The 17793-nt window shown below is 34.6% G+C and overlaps 1 protein-coding gene across 2 annotated transcripts; it reads right to left on the reverse strand.

The window, feature by feature from the left end:
• Positions 1-3415: 3415 nt before the first annotated feature.
• Positions 3416-5915, reverse strand: LOC128184079 (uncharacterized). 2 transcript variants are annotated; one of them, XM_052853401.1, is made up of 4 exons: positions 4615-5915; positions 4410-4481; positions 4062-4123; positions 3416-3928 (listed from the first exon to the last, which is right to left on the reverse strand). In XM_052853401.1, the coding sequence occupies exons 1-4, from the start codon at positions 4927-4929 to the stop codon at positions 3850-3852; spliced, it is 528 nt and encodes a 175-aa protein (XP_052709361.1). In that variant the 5' UTR covers positions 4930-5915; the 3' UTR covers positions 3416-3849. The 2 variants fall into 2 exon arrangements, with proteins under 2 accessions (XP_052709361.1, XP_052709360.1); XM_052853400.1 differs by having other exon boundaries at positions 3416-3931.
• Between the last annotated feature and the right edge of the window lie 11878 nt (positions 5916-17793).

Below are 17793 nucleotides of genomic sequence, written 5' to 3' on the forward strand. Positions count from 1 at the left end.
CTATCCCTACAACTCCTTGGTAAGCCACATACATTAAAACAGTATTTCTCTGTACAGATCACATATATACGGATGTAAATCTCTCATCTCCGTGTAACTTTGTCGCATTAAGATTATCAAATATTATGCACGTAATGACGTATATCAAAGCTAAGATTAAAAAACATTACGTGTACATAGCCTACGTAGGTAATACTACACGTCTGTCTCAAGTTCCAGGTGTGAATCGAAAACGACGGGTTTATATACCCGAATGCCGAGGCTGATTAGCTCCGAGTATGAACCTATTAGATTTTTAAATTGTAGGAAAACTAGTATTGAATGTTACATCTGTCCGGTCATGTGGGCTAACCTGATAATACATGTTTATACGATTGATGTAATACTTTAAATACTGTATCACTTGTTAAAAACACAATTCGAACTTGGTAAGCAAATTGTTGCTGGGTTGATCTGAATGATTCAGTTGAAAGTGCACGATATACAGATAATATATTCAAATTTTATCTTTTTTCTCATTTCGTTAGTTAAAACACTAATGAACAGTTCATTTAACAATGGGTTTGTAAAGTAAAGAACACTATAGATCAAGTTCAATTTTGTTATTGTATACATTCATTGTTCATGTACCAACGCACAAAAACTCGTTATAATGCCTCATTTAAATATCTCCCCTAAGTTATTTTACATGTATGACAATTACCTTGCATACATTACACTAATGTTCCATAATGTATATTTCGATAAAACAAAATCACCATTGATTATTTTTATAAATATCAATATTTAATTTCTGTTTTATAGCTTTTTGAATGTATAAAAACCACCCAAAAAACCGCAGTGCAATGATTTAAGCAGAGTGCAATTTTTTTTTATCTGTTTAGTAATTCAATACAAATAAATCAAATTATAGCAGGAACTAAATGACATGGTGACACAAAGCCATGATTTACCAAAAAATTGTGATTTTACACAATTTCCGCTTTGTTTGTTATCATAGAAAAGAAAAAAATGGGAAAAACTAATTGTTTAGATAAATGATTCCTGTTAAAAGGACAAAAAATATTCATTGTCCAGACACATAAATAATGAGTTTCCTTCCCGTTTCATAAGCAAACAAGTGAAGAGGAATAAAAGTACTCCAGCGTTAGGTTTACAATGAACTAGTAAACCTGAAAGCCTTCAAGTTTAGGCGGCGCTTTCATGCTTGAAGTAGAGGAACGTGCTGGGTACATGGCATGTAAGACGAATAGTTGTTGAGGTCTAGATACGTTTAATATTCTGTGTGTTTCGAGTGTTTCGAAGAGGAAATGACATCTTCCATTAAGAAGTGCACTGAGAGGAAATCATTTCTCACATTTTTAAATTCCTTATTTTCATAGTTTTTTGCATTAGAGTTGTAGATATGTACCCAATATGAGATAAAATAAAAAAATAAAACCACAGGCCTCTTGATTAGTTATTTTATTGACAATTAAAATTTCAATGTAGCTAATGTAAAAATTTGAAAGACTTTTGACGGAATTTTAATGACAATAGCAACAAAGTAAATTAAAAAATGTTGAAAAGTAGAGCTAAGCAGTATATGTATGCTTAAGAAATATGATTTAATAATCAGACCCTTGAAAGTTTTGTTTTTGAAAAGTGTAAAAACCATCAGATAATGTTAAATTTAATAATTATCCAAGTTGCTATCATCAGTATTTTGATGGACCAATTTGTTGCTATCATCAGAAACTGACGGATAAATATGTTGCTATTGTCATTAAATGACAGACGAAATTGTTGCTATTGTCAACAATTGACAGCTTCCTATTGCTAATGTAAACATTTGACAGATCATTGTTGTGCTATTGTCAATACATGACAATGAGGTGACTGACAACTCTAAAATATGTATAAAATATTTCTGATTCACTGCCGTTTATCCAATTTGAAATCTGAAAATGAAAAATCCAAATAATGATTATTAGTTCATATACAAAAGAACATTATAAATACTTTAATATCAACTACATAAAACATACTCTTGAAAAATTTATCTAAATTCTGTTAATTATTTTCATAGTAAACTGAAAATCAGTATCACTCTATTTCATGAAAATTCCCAAAATACTTGCCCTAAAATACAAAGAAAAAGCGCCGGCCTTTCTGTGCAACTTCTGATGGTTTAAGGACACCACAGACATCATCTGTAAGGATGGTGTAGGTTGTATCACGCATGGTCCACTGGCCAGGTTTGATTTCATGAAAATATTTTACCCATGGCCAACCGTCAACCTGGTTTATACATTGTAAGAAGAAAGAAACACAATTTAAATAAAATTTGACACTGGACAGAGTCTGCATAATAGCACAGTTTGATCTAATTGTTAAAAAAAGGATCATATGATTTATCCCAAAAAAATTATCCATGTTTTCTCTAAAATATGAATAGAAAAACAGACAAAATGTAAGAGGTTAATACTGCATTAACTTTAAAATGACAATTTTTTTAATTTTGCACCCCCCCCCCCCAATATTTCAACACATAAAATATTGTGAGGCAGCATATAAAACATGTATGAATAATACTGAAAATTGGAAGACAAACAATTCAAAAGATTAATTAAAAGGGTTAATAGAATCATATTAAATATCGTTAAAAGTAATTTTAAAATACTCAATCTGCAACGACGAAATTTTAAAGTCTACATACAACAGCAGGAAACATATCATGGCCGTGTTTCACTTGAATGTAAGTGCCATCAGGATAACTATCAGGGTATACAATACATGTATTTAAAGTAAACTTAGTTTGACAAAGTTCAGCATAAATTGTTATGCATGTATTTGGATCAAATATTTTTGACAATAGGTAATTATTATAGTATTTTTATAAAAAATTTCATTAATAAATACCCCACCTTCTTTCTGATTTGTTTTCATCAATCTGTACTGGCCCATTCATCAGCACTGGCCCATCTCTCTTCACTGGTCCATCTCTCTGCACTGGCACGTCACTCTGCACTGGCACATCACTCTGCACTGGCACATCACTCTGCACTGGCTCATCACTCTGGGCTGGCACGTCACTCTGGACATCACTCTGCACTGGCACGTCACTCTGCACTGTCACATCACTCTGGGCTGGAACGTCACTCTGAACTGGTCCATCTATCTGCACTGGCACGTCACTCTCGACATCTCTCTGCACTGGTCCATCTTTCTGCACTGGTCCATCTCTCTGCACTGTCACGTCACTCTGGGCTTGAACGTCACTCTGGGCTTGAACGTCACTCTGAACTGGTCCATCTCTCTGCACTGTTCCATCTTTCTGCACTGTCACGTCACTCTGGGCTTGAACGTCACTCTGGGCTTGAACGTCACTCTGAACTGGTCCATCTCTCTGCACTGTTCCATCTTTCTGCACTGGCCCATCTCTCTGCACTGTTACGTCACTCTGGGCTGGAACGTCACTCTGCACTGGCCATCTTTCTACACTGGCATGTCACTCTGGACATCTCTCTGCACTGGCCCATCTCTCTGCACTGGCACGTCACTCTGGGCTGGAACGTCACTCTGCACTGGCCCATCTCTCTGCACTGGCATGTCACTCTGGACATCTCTCTGCACTGGCCCATCTCTCTGCACTGACCCATCACTCTGCACTGCCACTCCACTCTGCACTGGCACGTCACTCTGCACTGGCACGTCACTCTGCACTGGCCCATCTCTCTGTACTGGCATGTCACTCTGGACATCTCTCTGCACTGGCCCATCTCTCTGCACTGGCACTCCACTCTGCACTGGCACGTCACTCTCGACATCTTTCTTCACTGGCCCATCTCTCTGCACTGGCCCATTCATCTACAATGGCACATCACTCTTCATTGACCCATAACTCTGCCCATCACTCTGTACTGGCTCACCACTCTCTAAAGATGTTCTGCTTCAAAATGTGTGAAAGTTTCAGTCAATAAAAAACTCAGTTTCTACATGTATTTCAAATCAATAATTTATTACTTTAAAATAATTATTCAAATTCGTAAAATGATAGATAGTTTATATTTATTTTTTACCTCTTTTCTTTCCTTTCAAATGAAGGGAAAGTAGGCGACATCTCTGTTGATAGATCTTCATCCTAACAAGTGGACATGAGCTAATACAGTACATTGAGAAAAATAGCAACAAATGTGGTTATCATTGACCTTTGCTAAAGATTTACTGGTCCATGTTTTTTTTTAAAATCTAGTAACGGTCTCAGTAATTTATGAAACTGAACTTCACCAATCTTAATGTCTTTTTTTTAATCGTAAGACCCACCTTTAATCAAATAATTTGGTAAAGAATACTTTTGTTGGCAGATATTTTATGCCAAAAACAGAGGCAATTAATATCAACATGCTGCTTAGTACTGGCTTTCTTACCAAGTTTGATATTAGAGTCGAAATATCAATACTCTCTGAACCGGATTCCTCAAAATCCATGTCGTTAGGCCCCTGTTAATAAAAGACTTTTTTAAAAACAAACTTTTACTAATTAAAACTAATTTAAGCGATTTCCAGGTTACTTATGAAGGAAGTTTTTTCAAACAGGTTAACTGAACACATGAATGTATTATAAAAGTTTTACCAAGCTGTTTTCAAAAGTCACAAAAAAAGAAGTGACATCTTCCAATCCAGCGTCATTGTTCAAAACCTCATAACTGTGCTTCACTGGCTCTTGAAGTGGAAGCAACACTACGAAATGGTTTGGTTTCCACTGGTTTTCCGGTATTGAATCACCTAACAAATTTGTCCACAATATGTAGACAGTTCCCTGATCCTGTTGCTTTTCACTTGAAAAAGGGAAAAATGTTCTATTTAATTCTTTCCTAACAGTTTGCCCTCCATACAAAGCATAAACAGATCTTACTGGTCTGTTTAAAACGTTGGCAAGAGCTGCCATGCTCCCATGTAAGTGTCTGATTTTCGGATAGAAAAGACTTCTTTTTCAAAGATTCTTTGTACTGCTAGGTCTTTTAAGTTCTCTCCACTGAAGAATTCAGAGAACATTGCAAATGAACGCACATCATTTGTGGAATTTCTGTCATTTCTAATAAAGTCTGCATTCAGATAAATTTCCTTATATTTCACCAAGTGTAACACAATTCTTGCTCGAATATCTAAATGTTTATTCTCCGTTCCATATGCAAAAAGGCTACCACATCTAGGAAGGCAGTTTCCATCTCCATATATTAGACATGGGAAAAGATTCTCCAGGCCATCATCATTTGGTACAAGTGACATCGATGCCTTATCAACAGTTCTCTTGTGTGTAGTTATCGTCACGTCAGGAGTTTTTTCTGAAATGGGTGATAGCTGTAATTGATCTGCTACAATTTCTAGATCTTCATAACTCTGGCATACCATTATAGACAAATAGGCTTCAGATGCTCCTTCACTGTCCTTGCATACTTTTATCTGTTTTTTGTTTCCCTCCTTCACATCCTCCAGAGGACCTCGTCTGATTTCCTGATTAGATAAACTATACTTTAGATTTTTTTCTTTTTTCTTGACAACCCTTTCAAACCTTTTCCTTTTTAACTTTGATGCTTTGATTTCCGTTTGGGTCTTCTTAGTTTTCTTGCAGTCTCCCAGTTCTGTTTCTCTGTTTTCTTTACCATCCTTATCAGCATTTAATTGCTTTCTTTGCATCAACAGTTTCGCTTTTTTTTGTCAACATTGTCTCTATGTGTTCCTTTGTTGCCTCTTTATTCTCGATTGTTACAGTCTCTTTTCCTTTATTTGCATCTTGTTTTCAACAAAGTAATCTTCTTTGACTGGTAAGCAGATACATAATCAGAATTCAGGCAATTTTCAAATATTCCTTTCACACAGTTAACACAAAAACAAGATAGGTTCCTTACTTTGATCAAGTATGGTTCAGTTGTGTTTTCAATACTGTGCAGTTATCTTGTATTTGGGATCGGTTTGACATTTGTCTCTGGTCGATTTCTCGAAATTTTATCTGCTTTGACATAGAAAAAACTCCTGTTTGTGTAAGGTTTATCTAAAATCAACTTTTCTTGACAGAATTCAAAGAGATCTTTGGTGTTATTAATAACAACTTTCTTCCCTATTATTGCTCGATCCACAGCTCTATTCAAAACACCTATCTCAGCGTCACATGCACTTTTTCCATGTTCTGAACCAAAAAAATTTGGATATTTGTATTTCTTTAAGAGACAAGTCTGCAAAAGGTCCCTTGGACTTGTACTGGGCAGAACATCCATCAGAGAAAATAACTTGTTTCAAAGGTGCTGCATTCAGCTGATCCTTGATGTGATTATCCACTAAGGATTTGTAGAAGTCTACCCTTAATGTGTTTTTCGCAGTTCGTCAATAAGGTTTGTTTCACCTAAATTTGAAGACTGTACTGCTACTGTACATGTTTGTTTATTTTCTAACTCTGGACCTTTAATATTTTTTCTTACAGACTGCCTCTTTGCACGTTTTCTTTCTCTGTCTTTTTTCTTTATCCAGTTCTTTTTCTGAGATGTCATCTTACTTCTGCAAATTCTTTGTTTGTCTCTGTTGTACTCTCTTTTGGATTGTATCTTGTTTCTTGTGGCAACTGTACCTTTCTTAGATTTCACATGGTTCTCTTCAGAAATGTTTAAAAATCTTTTTTCCATGTATTTAGCTTGCCGCTTTCTCTGCTGTTGAAGCTGGTGTTGTTTCTTTTGTAAAGCTTCTCTTGATGGTTTTTTCTTTGATAGCTGTTTTTTTTAAGTTGTCTCTTCCTTTCTTGCAACTCTCCTTCTGCTTTTTCAAATATTCTTCATATTTTTCCGGCTGTTCAAGTTTAAGTTTTCTTCTACAGTTTGTTACTCGGTGTACTTTCTTTGGCGTGTCTGTAAAAACAAGATAAACTGAATGAAATCAACTACATGTACTTAAACACAGTTGCATTTGACTTAAAAACAAGAATTTACAAGACAAGGACTTGATAAATTTGAATTCAATCTTAGATTTTACAGGAATTATTGTTATTAACAATGAATTGATGTTTTTACAAAAGTACTTTGTTCTTGCTTGTCGAACTATTACCATATATCGCAAAATTGTTAAATGAAATTTATAAAATTGTCTGTGTAACTTTAAGGAAATGAAAAGGATTTAAAACTCAGTAAAGTTTTGCTTGAATAGTAGGGGTTAATTGAGTAAGATATACAAAAGTACTTTAATAATGATTTAATAATAATTTTTTCTGGTTGCAACACCTATTTGATCAACGTAAACAATTTTATTTGCCTAAGTCACGATGTGAAACACGTATCAATGCAAGCAATTATTAAACCGCTTGAAGTTTTAAAAATTGATTGTTATTTTTTAAACAACCATCATATCTTCCATAAAAAAATTCAGTTGTAAAATTATGAGGAATAAACTGAAAATCCACCTATGTTATGAACAAGTATACATAACATACTTCATTTTAAATATAAATCTACTACCCAAATTAGCCCAAGTGTGTTACCGTCCTATTAAATTTAAGAAATAATTAAATTTATTATTCAATTTCATTTATTCCTTGGATAAAATGTAAATTTTGTACAATGTTTAGTTAAACTAAGAACACAACCCATTCTTTTCGAAAATGCTGCATGATCATGAATTTGTAGAGTACACACAAGCAATTTCTGCAAATCCATAATTGATTATGCCCCTCCCCCCTTTCACTTTGTTTATTTAATAGATATATAAATTTGCCTATGTTTTGACCAATTTGTTTATATTTTATTCCAAAATAGTGAAACACCAAGCAATTATTTCAAAACATTAAAATTCATTCAACAATCACTGACGATAGAACCAAAAATTCTGTCAAAAGAAGACGATAGTAACATAAGTTCTGTCAATAACAGAACAATCGCAACTAATTTTCTGTCAAATAATGATATTCGCAAAATGCCTTCTGAAAAATTTGGCGTACAACAGTAAAACTACGAAGTGAACACTGTCAATGTGCTTTTTACATCATTTTGTTACGCCTGAATTAAAATCATCACTGCATATACACTGTTAATGCTTTTTTAACCGTCATTGTTTCTATCGTCAATCGCTGCTAACGTCAAATGTTTTGACAGATGATACTACAAAGTTTGTTTAAATGCCCGAGCGTCTTACCCCCATCCTGCTCCGATGCCATGTTGTTTATCTGACGTTCTGTGGCGCCCCTAGCGGCAAACAGCAAAAATACCGGAAGACTGTGAATAATGAACGACAACCTTTGTAGTGCGATCGTTGCCGATTACAGTAAACACCTGCTGACAGAAATGACGATCGCACTCAGTTTTTAAATGTCAGGAGATTTTTTACAAATATTACAATGGGATTATCATCTTAATTTGTTAAAACGCAGTTTGGAGTCCCTTCTTTTACATCTAATTTGCTGATGTTGACCTAAATAGCAACGTTTTCACATGTGATGCTATTGTCAGCCGATATGACAGACCGATGATTCAAACCGAAGAATTTTTTACTTCTTAAATTTTTAAGACTAATTCTTCAATTTTGTTATGCACGTATTTATTATTCAAAATTCGATATAAAATATGTTTATTTCATGCAAGAAAACGTCAGGGATAATAATTGATTAAAAAATTGATTGTAAATTACGATCACTTATCGATGCATTCAGTGAAATATCCGTCAAATTGACGACAGCTCGACGATTTATTTTTCAGAAATTACCACAAATTCCACTTAAAACAATCTATTATGTGTTTTTGTTTATAGTTTTTACATTTTTGAAAAAAATATTAACATAGCAAATAAATCTATTTACTCTTTTTATTTTACAAAAACAAAATAAAAAAAATGACGGACTCTGTGCACTATTCTATGGAAGATGTCAAATGTTTATTTGTTAGCCATGACTTTTTAAAATTTCTTTTGAGAACCGGTGGCATCTGCAGACATTATTCATAATAACTTTTTTGATCACTTGTCATCTAACATTCCTCAAATGCCTCTTCTCGATTTGTCCTCCCGATTATTTCTTCCTCGTGACAATGATTTTAAAATTATAACAAAATGATTGCATTTACATTGTGTTTACATTCTGACAATGCAATTGACCTTTATGAAACAGTTTAAGCCTTTGACAACTGAAATAGAAAATGACTTACGGACAAGGACTGTGCTATTAGGTATAATAATACGGTGGTAACATTCCAAGTTCTCTGCAAGAATGAACAGAACTATGCAGAAGTTGTAGACCTCATGAACAGCTATGGAGACCACATTGTGGATATTTATAGGAAAGCCAACTTGAACTTAGATGGTTTAAGCGTTCATATCGGTGGGGACCAGTTAACTAGGGAACGATTTGTCGGTGTCAAACGAGTTCCTCAACCAGCAGCAACTGAAAGAGAGGATTTGTTTACTTGTCATCAATTACTTTTGATTTTTGATATTCTCCGAATCCATAGCGATTTGAGGAATTTTAAAACGCCGTAAACACTAATCCGATCCCACAGCGATTTGAGGAATTTTGAAACACCGTAATCACTATATGAGGAACGCAATTTAGTGTGATAGGGCCATACGAAGGCTTGGAGTATATACGCAAACAAAAATAAAGATGGAAATGGCAAACGTAGTCGCTCTAAAAAAAGTTCTGTAGGAACCGAAAATGATTTACTATCAAAAAGTACACATGATCAGCATAACGCATATACAGAGTATTGGTAATACTACTCACATGTCACGATAAGCTCCACTGGCTAAATGATAAAAAAAACATAAAAGGATTCTCAGTTCATAGTCCTTATTTTCAGTAACACCCTCACTTTGGTATACCGTTTCAAAGTATTCTAGTGAATAGTAAAACTGTCTAAATGAAATACTAATGAAACTTGGCAATCTTAAATTTAGATTCTCACATAAAAACAAACAGTTAATAAACTAACAGAGGAAGTCGACAAATAAATTCATCTGCTGCCGGAAACACTACAAGCATTATAAAAGTATAGCTGGCAGAAACGAAATGCAGTTTCTTGATTCAAATACCAAATTAAAAATGATCGAAAATTTACTTTTTTAAATTAGATTGCTTTATCTCTATACAGAGCTTTTCGTCCTAAGATATTTAATTTAATAGTCTAAAAATGGCCACGACCATCCAGCACTTTTAATCGTTCCATTTAAGGACACACCAATATTATATTCAATATATTGATAAAAATCTTTCTCTCTCTCACTCTAGTATAACTTGATATTATTTGAATAACATTCATAAAAACATCAACATATCCAACTCTCTGCGTTTACATCTTTTTTTCTTGTCAGAAACATTAATAAATTGTTTTTCTATTTTGTCAACATTCTGAACAGTCCAAAGCCTCCCGGTCGCATTAGGAGTTTATTCAGTTTGATTAATTATGGCTTTTATATTGACTTCCACAATGTCGTCGATAGTTGGCAACTTGAATTACCTCCCAATGGGCCCTATTCACGCGTCCGCGAGGCTCAGCGAACATAACAACTAAGCAATGCGAAATGCGATCCGCGCCCGGCATCGGCGAATTGGACGCGATCTTTGGTGTCTCTGCCGAATGCGACTGACCAAACAATATTGGGATGGTCAGAGTCAGTTAAATTGCCATCCAAATCTTTTTTAAAAAGGCTTAAGGATATATTCACGACGAAGAAGGTTAGTTTACGTACCTATCGATAGCTCTACCGCCAAACCAATGATATCTTTCTGTTGTAAAATTTGACCAATACTTCAATGACAGTTAATCAAGATTTTACATTTTTGTTCTTAACTTGCATGCCTTATGCAAAAAAAACGAACATAGAATAAATCCAATGATTATCATTTAAACAATAGATATTAGATTGTTTTATAAATGAAAATTTGTGGGCGTGGCCTAATTTGTAGAGCCTGTACAAGGTTGTGATTTTTTAGATTTTTGCAACAGCATGCTTTTTTCATATGCCTGTCTGTTTTTTTTAAATAAATGTTTGAACTGTTATATTGTTATTTCAAAAACATTCATGCCCCAGACCTGGCATATACCCCAAAGATTTCATGATGTTAATCCAGAAGTAGTAGAGGACACACAAGTCCAGACAATTTCAAATACAAAAAGAAAGAACTGACGGAGTCAAATCAAAATTGTATTGTCCTTTACAGCAGCCAATGCCTTATCATAACATCATTAACAATTTAACAAAACAATTAGAACATTCAAATTCACAATTCATAACTCTCCTGCAAACTTCCAGGGATGTTATTCAAATTGTTGAGTCACCAGCTTTTTGTCCTATCAAAAATAAAATGTGAAAAACAAACAGAATCATCAATAACGATGCTTTTCCCAATTACCCCGACTATGATTTTCCAGTTTTAGTGCAGAATTTTGGAATTGTCCTTACAATGGCTGAAAAGAATGTTTATGATAGGCTATATGTTTTGAAAAGCGGGTCAATGGATATAGAAACAAAAACATTACAGATCAATCAAAAAATCGTTTTTTGGAAAACAATTCGAAAATCTAGATTAACATCATCTTCTTTTAAAAGAATTTGTTCCAGAAGAAGGACCATGAAAGTTTGGCTGAAAGATTACTTTCTACTAATGAAATTCAAACTGCAGCCATAAAGTTTGGTTTAGACCATGATTTCAAATGAGGCTGCAGAGTCCTATGCCTCTTTGACAGGGAACACTGCAGGATTTGTTATAAATCCTTCATCATGTCATTTTGGTACATCACCAGACAGGATGGTCATTGACCCAAATGTTGTTCCTGTGTATGGACTCCTAGAGATTAAATGTCCTAGCTCAGACTGAATTACAAATTATAATTCTAAAATACTTAAACTGGATAAACAATACTTATAAACTGAAAACTACACATAAATACTATCATAAAATTATGGGGCAGATGGGAATTACTGACAGAGGCACTTTGATGTGACTTGTTTATTTGGTGTCAAAATGATTTTCATCTAGAGAGAATTGACTTTATACCAGGAAAGAGGCAAGAGATGAAAGATAAACTTGATATCTTTTACTTCACTTACTTTCTACGTAAGTGTGTAAAACATTAACATGTGTGAAAATTAAGATGATAGATTTACTGCATATTTGACAATATTCAATAGAACATGAAAAATAAATTGAAAAATTCAAATCTTTTGATCTTTGAATGATCTTGATAATTCTGGCAAATGATATGTCAACATTGAAAAGGATCAAAATTCATTGACATATGTTCCTTACCACTGATCTTCACCAAAATTGAACAAGTATTCACTTACTGAAAATATAGATACACAGGTTAAAACACATTTTATTAACATGTATCTTAAGGTTGTATATGGGACAACTCCATGTTGTGATGTACTACAAGTATATATCGAAATTCTACCTTAATTCCAAAGCTTAAAATAGTTTTCCTTGAAATTGAGGTAATAACCAACAAACAGTCCATATCTGATTTTCAGTCCCTGCAATAGACAATGGTATAACTTGATCAAATATATGATATTCTTTACATTTTCAGATAGCCCTCCCTACATGAATGCGTAATCTTGCTAAAGTTTGTGTTTTACTGACCTCATCCGTACTAAATTTCCCCTTACTTTCCCCAAAAGGTGGTATAACTAGCTTTGCACCAATTGGATCCTAAAAGTCCTGTATCAAAAATCCTTTGTCTGTCATCACCTCATCACCATTTTCCAACAAATCTAAAATGCCACTACGCTTAGTAATATCCTTGTCTGAAATATTGCCAGTGAACAATTTACTGACAAAACACACAGCACCGTTTGGTGTTATACCTATCATACCTTTAAATGTTGTGTGTGACTTATAATTTGAGTATGTTTAAGAATTCAAAACATTGGTACTAGGGGTTTGCACCCGCATTTCTGTACAGTCTAAAATAACTCTAGTGTTAGAGTTTCGGCCCTCTAGCCCTAGCTGTCAGCAGGTGAATTTCAGGCTGGGCGAAATTCAATGTCTCAAATTATCTTTCTGAGAACATATCTGTGTCTGGGAAAACTCATGACAGGGCGAAACTGTTAGCAGGTGTAGAAGGGCGAAAACTACACAGAGCGAAAATAACCCTGTATACAGTAGTTGCTGGGAAATCTTTGACGAAAATTTGTTTCAAAATTTAGGCTTAATATAAACAGAGTTATCACTCTTTTGGTATAACAAATAGCTACTTGATTGTTCCTCTACCACATGGATCACAGTCTTATTCTTCTATATTGTCATTTCCCTGGTTCGTCTCCCACACGGGTTCTAAAATTAGATATCCGAGGATCTCTAAGTCTGAAAGGATATGCTGTTCCTTTACAGCTTCCTCCACTGTCTGTCTTTCCCCCACTACGATGAAATGGTAAACAGGGGAGGGGGGGGGGGGTTAATCCGTTCAATGCCTGCATATCATAAAATAGAAATGGTTGATATGCTTAGTAGCAAAACTTCTGATGTTCGAAAATGGAATATAGATTAGGCAATGGAATTTAAAATCAAATCTTAATGATGCGCTATTTATGATGTACAATTGTAAAGGTAAGGAAGTGTTTAATTTTTTAAAAACTCAAAGGTGGGATCAGGTGCAAAGGATAAATAAGCATGTCGAACTGTCGCACCCGCCATATGCTCATTGTCAAGATCACGTACGAAAAACGTCAGCCAGCATGTCTTGATGACAAGGTTATTGTATCGACAATAGAACTTGCGTAAAAATGATTTTAATCGAAATTCTTGACATCCTCGTTCCAACAACTCAATCTGTTTTTGCGCTTACGTCCTCGAGACACCTGGTCCACATTTTCAGGGTATCGCAATCTCTATATTTATGTCCTTTGAGGAGGCAGTTCTTGGAAGAAAGATTACTTCCTCTTTCCTTGACTTCTTCAATTTTTTGTGGGGACAGAATTGCCTCCCCAGATTCTAATTTTCAAAGAAAATCTCTTTCTCTTGCAAATTGGAATAATTGCCTCCGCTAGCTCTCATCTCTTATAACAAATAAGAGGGACATTCTCAAATGAATAAGACCTGTCAACCTATTAACTATAGCCAAATTCAATAACACTCAACACATACCTGCTCGCTTCAATCGAACTACCTACCAATGATTTACCTGTCTGTACCTCTGTTTCGCTCGACTGATTACTCTCTGATCATGCAAATGTAAATCTACTTATCTTTTCATCTATCTTCTCTGTGCAATCTTTCCTCCAGTATCCTTTCTTGTGACATTTGTAGCACTGTCCGGATCTCCATACACCCGTTGGACCATTAGATGTTTTTGACTCGTTGGAAGTAGTGGACAGATAGGACCTTAAATTTTCCCGTGTATCTTTCCGTCTGTTTATGCGTTCGTCCTTGACCTTTCTCTCGGCTCTTGTTTGTGCTTTGGAAATTCGCTTTTCGTTTTTTCGAGTCTGAAGCTATTGGGTTTTTTTTACATATCCGTCAACTGCTCTCTACCCCGCAGCTGAAGAATCTGCTAATTTTATGAGTTTTTGTCTATGTTGTATTAAGTCATAACCTTCAGATATCTTCTGTCTCGCTTCCTGGATGCGTTTCTCTACCATTTCTTCATTCGCCTCCTTAATGTTTGCCATCACTTTCGCGTTATGTTTGTACTGCTCTTCATTCCCGCGTTTTTTAAACTTATATCCATCTGCAAAAATGTGTTCTATTTTAGCTTCTTGCCTCTCCGCAATAACTTTTTGGTTTTTGTTAATAGTTCTCTGCACTGTAGACAGACAAGTGTCCAGAATATTCGAAAATTGGCTCAATATTTCGTTGTTGGCTTCTTTTATTGTCAGGTTAATTTGCCCTTGAATGTCGTCAGCATCCATTTTGATGTCACTCGCTTGAAACGGCGGCTAGAAGTGACCCACCTTCAAAAACTTGTTTTTTGCTACCATTGAATACCTTTACAATACATATAACTTATAAACATGTGGTCATTAATACAACATTTTCCCGCTATTGCTATTGAATCGCCGGAAAATATAATAACCGATCGTTTTTTCCGATTTGCACGTTCATGCCATTCATTATGATTTTTTCAAAAAAGGTTTTCGGCAGTATGCTGCATTATTTGCTTCACGGTTCAATATTTGTTTCGTTTTCAAAATGACAAATATATTACCATTTTTTAGTAATCTGGCATTCGTACAGTTTCTGTCATTTTAATTTCATTTTCCTATTCATTTGTCAGACTTAATATACTATTGAGTTGACCCAATATTGACCCAGTAACATTTGGTATTGAATTTATGGAATTTGCTAATGACTAAACGTTTTGAATTATTTGAACACGATACTTTATTATTTAAGCACCAAACTGTGCGAGTTAAAAGAAATAATCACACTTTTGTGTAGTAAAACAACACTGGAATCTGCATGAAAAGCCCTTACATTTTGAGCTTTACTCTGCATCTGATTCAAAATATTGCAAACTCACTACTACCATATGCATATGTCTATTGATCTACATATAATTTTACCAGTAATACTGGATAAAATCTAATTGCGAGTGATAATATCAATTGTGGAGACTCTTAAGAGGTTGTATATGTACACTACTCTGCGTGTCATTCTAATAGGTCAATACTCCTCCTGTGCTCAACAAAATATTCGACACTACACAATGTGTGTCAGATCTGACAAACTAAAACATTTTCTGTGTGTGAATTTAAAATTATATAAACTCCATGGCCTTACAGGCATTCACGGAGACCCGAGTACGATAGCCTTTAGATTGATATGTTAAAGGGACTTGGACACGAATTTTAAGATAAGATAAATTTTAAGACTACTAAGCACGAAATATTCGATTGTCCCAACCCAAACAACCTTTTCGCAGGAAATTCGGGATTCAGCAATGCAACCAAAGATTCGTCAACAAACCAAACACAACTTATTAGAGGCAAATGCCAAGTCCGGGAAACAACGTCATCTCTTTGTAAAACTGAAAAAATAGGAAAACATACATTATTAGCAGATGATAGTACAGATGAAGCGGGAAGCGGACGTCTGCATTGTATGATAAATGGAAGTTTCAGGAAATTATCCATAATTCTGTTTCTATGATGAATCTGGTGCATACAAACTTGAAAAGTAATCAAAGTTTAAAAAATAACTATTTTCTAGAAAAAATATTTTAACCAAATAGTGATTGTTAGAGTTAAAAAATATGATTGTATAATTAGTAAAACTGTTAGGTAAATTTTTAAAGTCAAAACCTTGTAAAGTTGGACTGAAGAATCAAGTGAAACCGTTTCATTTTTTACCTAATAACAACTGATCCAAATTCAAGAACTACTGCACCTACAGATTTAAAGTCAGCAGGGATTCCAGGAAAGAGATGTGCAAAAAAAGATGTGCATGACACTTTGCCTAAGTCAAGATGTCCTGCAGTGAAAAATAAATATCATAATGGCATATTTTAATGAAACAGAATACAAGAAAATTTCTGTAGATAATTTATGAGAACAATATTCATACAAACCTTCCCACAGTCACGCAGTTCTCCAATTGTATCAGGTAGACTCCTAGGGTTTAAGACCCCAAAAGACCTCAGTATCGGTGAAAAGCTGAAGGCCTCTTCAATCTCATCACGATGATACCTAACGAACGAAGGCCTGTGAGTAACACAAAATCCTCAGGCGTCTGGACATTGGCATTCCTGTGTTCAGCATGTCTGGTTCTTCGTTGGAGAGTTGTTCTGTTTATAACCTCAAGATAAAACTCATCAACTTTCAAAAGTCAGTTTCTCATGCTGAGCTCTTTCATTCATATTTACAATTAAATTGTCTTATCTTCCCAAGGTTTCACTTACTTTCTGGGGAACGTCCGTGAGATTAATATTTTCATTTTGTAAGAATAAACTCAAATTGTTTACTTTTCTAAGTACATCACACAACAGTAAGATCATATCTATGACATGCTTGCGCAGCAGTTAAGTTCGGAATCCAAAAACCTAAGGTTCTCGCCTTTCCTCATACAGGCTGTCTAAGCAATCCACAAGTCCCTAAAACCGAGATACTATTCTACTGCATGCATTGCCATGGGATAACTACCTTAAAAAATATGTCAAGTGTTAAAATCAACACAGAAAATTTCAAATATCATAATGTCATACAGTTTTGTGACAGTCGCACTCTTATATTGACTGTATACCTGGTTGTTGTAGCTTTTATCAATGTTAGTGGTTGTTTATTGTATGCCTCTTAAACTCGAGCAAAACAGCAAATTAATGTGGACTGTACTCAAATAGTTTAAACAAACCAAATAATCTACATATTGTAATGTTACGGGATTTATCACTAGACACATGTAGACTATATTATAACAGATTTTATTGCAACTACTACTGATGAAAGATATGTGGCTCTGAAATACACAAACATACATACACATCACAAGACAACACAAACACATATATCAAGTACAGTGACTCCATTTCGTAATTCAATCACATTTACTACTTTAATGAAATGGAAAATCTATCAAATAAAAATCTAATCAATTGTTCATATTTCACCATTATTATAAAGAATGATCAATATGTAAATTTATCACATGTATGCATGATTATGATTTTTATATATAAATGTCAAAAATTAGTATAAACACAGTTTAGACAATTTGGACACCACATACATTTATATGTTAGTCACACAAAACATAGATCTAACCAGTGTAACGTTTTCGCGCTCTCGCTTTATATAACAACCTGAATATTACAGGCGGTACCTTTGAGGCACGTTACAATTATATTGG

The sequence above is a fragment of the Crassostrea angulata genome, chromosome 5 (genome assembly GCF_025612915.1).
Source record: "Crassostrea angulata isolate pt1a10 chromosome 5, ASM2561291v2, whole genome shotgun sequence".
Taxonomy (NCBI): Eukaryota; Metazoa; Mollusca; class Bivalvia; order Ostreida; family Ostreidae; genus Magallana; species Magallana angulata.

Coding starts and splice junctions, on each gene's coding strand:
- LOC128184079 (XM_052853400.1), bottom strand. CDS start 4,929: ATGGCAGCTCTTGCCAACGTTTTAAACAGACCAGTAAGATCTGTTTAT. Junction 4,482..4,614: donor TGACTTTTGAAAACAGCTTG/GTAAAACTTTTA, acceptor TTTTATTAACAG/GGGCCTAACGACATGGATTT. Junction 4,124..4,409: donor CGACTCTAATATCAAACTTG/GTAAGAAAGCCA, acceptor TCCACTTGTTAG/GATGAAGATCTATCAACAGA.